At 54.5% G+C, this 9,329-nt stretch overlaps 1 protein-coding gene across 3 annotated transcripts in view; it reads right to left on the reverse strand.

Annotated features, from left to right (window-relative positions):
- The window catches only part of CREB3L1 (cAMP responsive element binding protein 3 like 1), a 43,426-nt gene extending 34,374 nt beyond the window's left edge, over positions 1-9,052 (reverse strand). Inside the window, exon 1 of one of the 3 annotated variants that reach the window (XM_068683790.1) lies at positions 8,682-9,052. In XM_068683790.1, coding sequence (XP_068539891.1) covers positions 8,682-8,789 — 108 coding nt within the window. In that variant the 5' untranslated portion in view covers positions 8,790-9,052. The remainder of the gene's footprint in view (positions 1-8,681) is intronic. The other 2 variants (XM_068683792.1, XM_068683789.1) reach the window with 2 other exon arrangements.
- Between the last annotated feature and the right edge of the window lie 277 nt (positions 9,053-9,329).

Consider the following 9,329-nt stretch of genomic DNA (forward strand, 5'->3'; position numbering starts at 1 on the left):
AGGTTTTACAGCTCGGCCAGGATCTGGTTGTTCAGTGGAGGATGAGGTATGAGTACAGCCCTTTCACTGGATTTATAAAGCACAAATTGTTTGGTTTTCAGTATGGCCCAAGGAAGCCGGGCCAGCAACAGTATGGGCCAAGTACTTCAGTTTAAATCCCGACGCTGACAAACTTAGTCATCCAGACTGACACTGAAAGATTGCTCTGGATTAACCTGAAGTATCTGAGGTCAAAATCAGCCATGCACGGTCCATAGGTGGCACGAACAGGAGAAGGGCAATGGCTAGCTGGGACATCAGTGGAGGATGGAGCTGCCAAACTGAAAAGGTGGCACACATCATCTACAGCTGCAACACAATTCAAAGAGACTAACTGGGGAAATAAAGAAATAGCTCCTACAGACCATTCCTGGCAGGTACCTGCAAGCAATCCCCACCCCAGCCTAACTTGTCACGGGTCTGCTTCACCCACTGATGGCATTGCACCGTGCAAGTGAGAATAAGGCTGTGCATTCATTTTCAGACACCAGAAGCTGTGTTGCACCAAGAGACACCCTGAAAATCGCATGCTGAGCAACAGGCAGAGCTGGGACTAGCATTCTCCCATTCCTGACAACCTCATGCCCAGTCGCTGCATCACTGCCCATAAGGAAAAAAATAAAAAAAAAAAGCAACAAGAACAAACTCAGCATCATTCGATTGGCAATTCAGTATTTGTGGCTCAACGGCACCTCATCAACTCTCACAGTCTGCACATTTCCTCGGAAAGAAGAGCCAGATTTCCAGCACTCCCTGGGCAAAGAGCTCTCAGATCGAGAGACTGAAAAGGCTTTGAAAGAAACCTTCCATCAGCAGCCTTCACAAATGTCAGCGATCACTTCCTCCTCCCTCAGCTGCCTGGCTTGCAGTCCCTCCCCCGGGGCAGCAGCGAGCTCAGCCAAAAGCACCTGCCCAGCACCTTCCTTCAGCTGTCCTGAATTTATGGCAACAGCACTGAGCTGTCCTGACACGCAGCAATTAACCACCACGGCTCCGGACCCCGGCTCCTCTTCTCCATCCTGCTCTCCCTGTGCCTCAGCCACCGCTCCAGGTGGGATCAGCACAAGCACAGCAGGGCGAGGAGCACGTCTGCGAGGTGAGCCCCTGCCCCTCGTCCAGCAGAGCTGTTCCTGAGCACAGTGCTCCCACCAGGACTCTCCGTGGCACCCCGAGGAGAAGCCAGCAGCCAACACTGGGGTGGGGAAGCTCGGCACGAGGAGATTTGTCTGGGCACTGGCCTAGGGAAGCTCACCCGCAGGGGGGATGCTGACAATCCAACTCCCGGTGCCCGAAGTGGATGTTGTATCCAGCTCCCTCCTGTGTAACAAGCTTGGTAGCTGGCCCAAACTGTATTCCTCCTCCAGCTCCGGCTGCCAGATTCCTCCCAAGGGAGACCTGATATTCCTATTGCATGGGAACTCCTGACACAGCTCGCTGAGCCACGCGTTACTCTGCATCTATTCTAGGAACACTGATAGCTGAGTTTTGGGCAGGCTTTGCTGACTCAGGTCAGACAGACCAACCTAAACACACGCTTTTCCTGATCAAGACAAAGCCACAGTGTGAGAAAGCCAAAAGCAACTTTGCAGAGGTAGTCAAGGGTGAGTTTCCTCTGAAACAGGCTGGACAGTGATCATAATGAATGACCCCATATAAAGCATCACCTTAGATCCCTAAAGATGGTACTGATTAGCCCCATCCAACCCAGCACTGCTTTCAATTACCTGCTAGTTTCAGTGAGAACAGCCATGCACATTGTTTTCACCCCGTACAAAGAATTTCTGCAATCCCAGAGAGTGAGAAGATGAGATAGGATGCGCCTCTACATGCAGGAGGAAGGAAGGAGTGAAAGGGTCTGTGGGGTGGTGCAGTTACAGCCTTCACGGGACCTTCTTCTGGCTGAACAGCGTGTCAAGATCAGTGTCAAGCACCTCTCACTTGGACACTGACCAGAGCAGCTCCAAATGACTTGGAGGCAGACTTGGAAAGATTTAAGAAAAAAGGAATAAAAGGAGAGATGCGGAGAAAGAGAAGAAAAGGTGGGTAAGTTAGTCAGAAAGGGATGGGTGACAGGGGAAGGGCTGGGGTGTTCAGTTAGGCTCGGGTGACTGCAGAAAAGGAAAACCTTCATTAAAACGATGTGACCCTACAGGAAAGCAGAAGCAAACATTTGTTTTCTCAAGCAGCTGGGAATAAGTTAGATGTAAACACTGCACGGCATGTGAGGGGAGCACCGGGGTTGAAAGGCACAGCCTGCCTTTCAGCACGCTACCTGCAGCACCCTGCTGCTCTGGCCTTGCCCTCAGCTCCTCACACCCCTTCAGCTGTTTCTGCTCAGAAGGGTGATGCAGAACGTGCAGACACAGCCCAAGGAAACAGCGAACAGCTCACAACATCATGCTCCAAAGGCAGGAAAGAGAGAGGAGCTCCGTGCAGGCAGCCGTCCTGTCCCACGAAACACGGCTTCGGTTCCACTCTCACTTCTCATCTCCCGTGTGGAGATACGAACTCCCAGAGGCTCAGATGAGCAGAGGAGAAGTACAGGCATTGGTGACTGCACCTCACCTTGCAGCACTGACCTGGCACTTCCCTGGGAAGTCTCCTGGTCAAATCAGGCCAAGAGGCAGCTCCTGGGCATTTCTTAGAGGAGCTGTAATGGTCTGCTTCACCCCTAGGCCCTACCTGCTCCCTTGCAACTGCAGCAAGGACACTGACTGGGTTTTGTGTCCACAACAGGACAAAGGACACACTGGGAACTCATCCCTTCCCTAAAATGTGCTGATACAACTCAGTCTTGGGAATCAAATCTTCACAGCAAGCAACGTGGCTATGAGAAGAGAACCTGCCATGTGGCCATCACAGAGACACCTTCAGAGAGTGCCATGTGTTCATTCCCTTCCTCTACCACCGAGAATTTGTTAAGTAATATACTATATGTTAACCAAATACTACAGTCTTAAACCTTACAGGGAAGTGCTGAGAAAAAAAAACAGAGTGAGCCCAGGACTAGCCCTTTCTCAGAGGAAACACGGCACCACGTTGCAGAGGTGTCAGCACGGCCCTGTTTTGAATAGCAGGACTACAGCTGCGAAGTCACTCTTCCTAATACTTCCCTTTAAGGCACTGCTTCCAAACGAGGTTTTCTTTCCTCGTACGCGAGCACAAGGAAATTCCCCTCCCTACCAGAGACAGCTCCATCCTGGGATTCAGCGAGCCAGCACGGTGCTGGATGGGGCCAGCGCGGTGCCGGAGGAGACAAGGGCAGCGCTGGATGGGGCCACCCTGTGCAGCAGGAGGCACTTTACTCAGAGGAAGCCAGCGCTTGTCGCAGGATGAAGAAGCCACTAGACACTAAGATATTTCCTGGAGTGCTGTGCCTCCTGCATTGGGCATGGAGGACAACCTTGCTTCTGGGCTATGGGAGGGGGCAAGCAATGCTGAGAGATGTTCCCCAGTCGTCCCAGTCAAACCAAGCCATGCCTAGGGACTCGTACTGGGACCAGGAGATGCAATGGGGCACAGACCACCTCAGGCTTTCCACAATCTGGTCCATACAGGTGTGACCCCTGGTTTTCTGCATCTCTGAAAGTGATGGCAGCATCGAATGACTGCCTAATGCCAGTCAGGACGGGGATCACCTGGCAGAGCTGTGTGTGGCTCCGGCACCTCCCAGCCCGTGCTGCTGACGCCCTCCCTCAGTGGGAGCACGCAGGAGGCACAGATGTGCTTCCAGCCCCTGCCAACACGCCCTTTGTTTGCTCTGCAAGCACTTCACTGACGTCCTTCCTGCTTCTCCCCACCAAGACGGTGGCTCTGTCTCTACTGTTTAACCCTGTTTGGGACAGGTGCCTTCCTGCACTCCTGCTCTGAGTTATAGCCTCTCCCCTAGCCCTGGCCTACCCGTGTGGCTAAAGGGTTCTCCCACTTTGGCAGAGATTTTCATTTTGGCCACTGGATCCCCAGCATGTGCTGCCAGCTGTCCTACAGATGAACGTTTTTTATTTTGGAAGAGGATCCCAGATGTCTCTCAGTTTCTTTCTGGCATGGAAGGATGCACAGGTGATCCCCAAGTCTCTGCGGAGGAATTGCTCTCCTAGTCTTCCAAAGGGAGCTCACATCTCTCCCCCTCTTCGTTACCAAAATGGAAATACATGTATATCTCCTGGTGATGACTCTGCAGTGATGATGCCCATGAGCTGTTGTGTTCACCCTGCAGCTAGCACTTCTGCAGGTGTAAGTCCAGCTGTGAGACAATGAGGAGCAGCACGGGCACCAAGTGGAGGAACCATGAGATGGATCCAATGAGATAAGGAAGATCTGGGAACTGCTATTTTGGGATTTATATCCATTAGAACAGGTCTGATAGCCCCATCCGGTCTCTCTGTGTCTGTGCTCCAGATCCCAGGGGAATCTCTTCCCAGCAAGTTCCAAGCAAAATTTAAAGAAAAAAAGTCCTGCCTTGTGCAATCAGGGATGTGTCACTGACCAAATTTTACCATGCACAGGGACAAGAGGGTCAAACTGCTTTGTGAATGTGTCCCCGTGCAGGACTACCAGCAGTCTCAGACCCAGCCTCTCGGCACAGTGGAGCTCCCTTTGCTACCCACAGGACGATGGATGGCCAAAGCTCGTCGCCCTCACTGCGTGCTGAGGTGGTGGGAGGGAGCTTACACAGCATGAAACTCACCCAGTCCAGGACCTAAGCAACACTTAAGTGCTATTTATGTCCCTTGAGCAGGCATAGGAGGAACAGAAATGTGTACAGGCTCCTCGTGGGAGTGACGGTCATCCCTGGTGAATAGCCTGTGTTTATCTTCAGAGGAAGCTCCCCTTTGAGTTGCACCAGCACTGCCCTCGGCATGCTCACTACCGACAGTCCTGCCACTTTCCTCCTTTCTGCAGGCTGTGACAACGCTACAGAAAAGAGCAAACGGGAGGCACAAAACCCAGTTCGCACTCAAGGAGCAGCCTGCAGAGACAAGTGGTTCCTCTCCCATTCTGCGGCATCGCAGCGGGCTCCAGCAGGTACCACTTGTCACCTAGCCCAGGAACATCATCAGATCACACAATGACAGAGCACGCTACTGTGCAGCCTCCAAAGCAGCTGGGTGAACGCTACTTAGACAGTCTGAATTGCCATTTTGCTTCTAACAAGCTTCTAACAGCGCAGACCTCAACTAACTTGTAGGTTATTTTTTTTTTTTGCCTTGATGTCTCCCTTTCAGAAGGAGACGCAGAATATGCTTTGAAAAGCACAGAGTCAAAATGGAGCCGTGTTTACCCGAACATCCAACCCCCAGAGTCATCTTTGAAGGTATTTTTCACACCATGAAATACAGAAACACGAGGAAGAAACAAACCCACTGGGGTACTAGGTTAAAAAGAAACACATGCCTCCTGTTTGGCTGGTTTATTCCGGCTTCGTTCTGACATCAGTGTCACAGACCCAGTGAAGCACAGTGGTGGATCTGACTCAGAAGATAAGCCCTTTGAAGAGTTTCACAACACCGATAAGAGCGGAGAGAGTAAGAGCCCTGTGAGTGCAGCCGTAATAGATGGCGAGTGAATAGATGGGTCCTAGCAGGAGCAACCAGAAGTGCTGGGCTGGACGGGGGACGAACAGGTGGAATCGATAAGCAATCACCGCATGACGGATTAGTCTCATTTGCAGTGGGTCTCTTCTGGTAGAAAAAGATGAACAAAGTTGTCTCCGTTTAAAAGCAGTAGGCAGCCTGCTGAGCAAGAGGAGCTGGTGGTGTTTTTAGAAGCCATCGTATGCAAGTTGGGTTAGCAGAGGCTAAGTGAAGTAAAAGAAACTGTTTGTATCCTCCAGAGATTTCCCCTCCAAGTATGAAGTAGACACCACTCTCCTTAAGATTTAAAAAAAAAAAAAAAAAAAAAAAAAAACACCACACACACACACACACAAAAAATCAAACAGAAATCCTGAAATCCTATAACCGCAGACCCGTGCAGGTTGGGAGGGAGCTCAGGAGATCTCCAAGCCCCCGCTCAGAGCAGGGCCAACACTAAACACAGACCACATTGCTCAGGGCTTTATCCAGACTGGTCTTGGGAACCTCCGAGGCTGGAGCTTCCACAGCATCTCAGGGCAGCCTCTTCCTACTCCTCAGTGTCCTCACAGTGAGAAATCCTTTCCTCACACCCAGTCTCTGCCTTCCCCGTCCCGATTTATGAGTACCGGCTCTCATCCTCCTGCCGTGCACCGATGTACAGAGCCTGCCTCCCTCTTCGCAGCAAGCTCCTCACGGGTGCAGGGGGGCTGCACATTTATCAGTGTCCGAATTATCCCACGGACAAAACCAGACACCACATTTCAGATGGAAAAGGGGGTGATCGCCCCCCCCTCCCTTACAGCCAAGCTTCTGTTGGCAGCTCCAAGCCTCCTTTGCACACCCCTGGCTCGCACCCAGCTGCTGCCACCCAGGACCCCCAGGACCTTTGCAGCACTCCTCTCAGCCAGCCCCAGGAAGGGTCAATGAGTTGCTTTTTGCCCTCGCTGCATCTCTTGAGGCTCATGTCGAGCCATTCCTACAACCTGCTCCTCGGAATGGCAGCCCCCCCCCAATTAATATTTTTTTCTGTTTCAAGCACACGGACTTCCTTGAGGACACATCTACAGAGCCATTTTTAAAAGAACAAGATGACTAATGAGGAGTGACGGTTCAGGAAAGGCGAGCAGTTCAGAGCCACGTAATTCTTGCCCCAGAGGAGCACAGCCTCTGCAGTAAGGTTCACCCATGCTTTCTTTCCGCTTCTGTTCTGAACAGAAGAAATCGTCCTCAGAAAAAAAGAAAAAAAAAAAAAGTGTCATACTGGCATTTTATGGCCAAAATTCCTGGCCTATTCTAAGAAAAATACTTGGTGAACAATATCTGGAAAAGTTTGCCCATCTTCGAAGCAAAGGCACTGGCAACTTTGCAATCTATTGTGCACGGTGATGCTTCGCACAGTACTATGCAAAAAGAACTTCTCAGCACATCTCCAGACCCCATGAGGTTTGCTGGATTTAGTAGGAAAATGTAAGTATATTCCTTCCCCCCATGTTGTCATGCAGCAAAAGAACAAAGAGGCTGATGTATTATGTCCTGGGGCACGTATCTTCAACAGATTTGGGAGGTGGGAAGCAGCTACAGAATCTCCTCTGCTTATCATATCTGGGAAGAGAAGGCACCAGCTTGACTCGCACACTGCTGCAGAAGTTTGTGGTGTGGGCAGCTAGGGGAAAATCCGCACAGCACTTCGTTTCCTAACTGGAAGCGGAGGGCAGCGGTGCCAGAGTCACCCCAACCTGGCGGCAGCCCACCCCTGGTCACCGCACACTGCAAACACACTGTCCTGGCAGGTGGCACCAGATGGCACTCTTACACAAAAGCTTCTTTTTCTCATGCTCTGCTTGCAGGCAGAAGTTGTATTTAAACTATCAGGAGGTACCAGCTATATGGACAAGGGGTTTCCCGAGTTCTGACTGCAGCCCCTGTGGCAACTCAGGTCAAAGCGGTGATGCCAAGACATAGTATTTCCACACAGGTAGGAGAATAAATGGTCCTGGCATGCAGCACTTCCATCCCAGCACAGCTGCATCCGTGCAGGGTATATAGGGAAGGAGGGGAAATGAAAGGCTCCCAGCGATGGGTCCTGGAGCAGCTGAAGCCCTGCAGTTGCCAGCGGGAGCTGCGAGCACACAGCCAGGCTTCTCTCCTCCTTCAGTGCCCAGCCGTGGCTGGTCCCTGAGGCACGGCAGTATCCCGGGGAGCAGGAGCTGGTGAGCTGCCTGAGGCATGGGACCGCCCGAATAATCTCTTTCCCAGAGCTGCTGTGCCTCCAGACACCAAGCGCGGAGCACCTAGCCTAATGCGAATTGTGCACCTCTGCTCTCTCCTCCGCGCCGGAGGCAGTGCAAAACAGTATCCTGGGTACCTTTGGGTATCTCATGTGCAGAAGTGGATTTACCAGGCACCTAACAGCCACAGCCCTCCTCTCCCCGTCTCCTGCTCTGGTGCTGTGCTGCTGGCATCACCCCTGCCCCTGCCACCAGGACGGTGCTCGGAGCTGCCCTCATTGCCCCGCCGGGAGCACGGGAGGTGCTGGGGTGGGACGGGGGCACGGCAGGGATGCTCGCCCACCTTTGGCCATGCCAGCCCTGAGGTGGGGCCCTCCTGCACCGGGGCAGAGGGGCAGCGGGGTTTGCAGCACCAGGGCTCCCTGAGAGCCCAGTTCGTGGTGCTGGGGCAGGACAGGAGCCCGTGCACACACAGGGAGCTGCCAGCCTCGGGACTCGGCTGGCTCCTGGGAGAAGCCAGGCGGTTTCCTCGGGGGTGCACAATGCCCCTTTGGTTTCTTGGGGCTGGCAGCACCCTTCCCTCCCGGGTCACTCCGCTCCGAGGGGGGTGCGGGGAGGATGCTCCGTGCCCGGCCACCACCCTGCCCAGGGGTTAGGGGCAGACTGATAGTGGGGGGGGGGAGCCCCAAATCCCTGGGGTCCCGCTCCCACCGCCCTGTGCTCCTATAGCAAAAAAAAATAAATAAAAAGAAGAAGCGAAGGCAAAGCAGCGGTGTCGGGCAGGCAGCGAGGGGCTGCGGCACCCCCCCACATACCCCTCCCGGGGGTCTCCCCTTACCACATTGCTGAGGAAATCAGCCTCGCTGAAGTCTCCGAGGTCGAGGAAACCGGGTCCGGCGGCGGGGAAGAGCCGCTCGGCCGGGAAGGGCTCCAGGATACTGTCCATGGTGCCCGGGGGCCGGGGGCTCGGCGCTGGGCGCGGGGGCTCCGCCGCTCCCCGCCCGCCGGCCTCACAGCGCCGCCTCGCTCCCGCCGCCCAGGCGCCGGCGGTCCATGGGGCGGCGGGGCCGGGGGCAGCCGGGCAGCCTCCTGCCGGCCAGGGGGGCTCGGAGCCGAGCCGAGCCGTGCCGGTGCCCCCGCTCGGGGCGAGCTGTCAGTGCCCCGCTGCGCGCAGGGGCCGGCGCCGGCCCGCCCCCGGCCCGTGCTGGGGAAGCGGCGGGCGGGCCCTGGCGCGCCGACACCCCCTTCAGGCGGCTCCCTCTGCGGGTGGGGAGGGGGCTGGGTGGCCACAAAGGGCCTGGGGAAGGCTAGCTGGCCTCAGGGAAATGGGATTGAGGGTCCCCGTCCCCTCTGAGTCCCGCTCCCGCTTATGGGGATCCCGCCGAAGTAGCCCAAGCGCTGCCTCAGTGTGTCCCTGCTGCATGGCTCTGAGGGAACAGGCTGGTGTCCCAAGGCCAGACCCGCATTTGGAAATCCCCCGGCCAAG

This window comes from Anas acuta, chromosome 5 (genome assembly GCF_963932015.1).
Source record: "Anas acuta chromosome 5, bAnaAcu1.1, whole genome shotgun sequence".
NCBI lineage: Eukaryota > Metazoa > Chordata > Aves > Anseriformes > Anatidae > Anas > Anas acuta.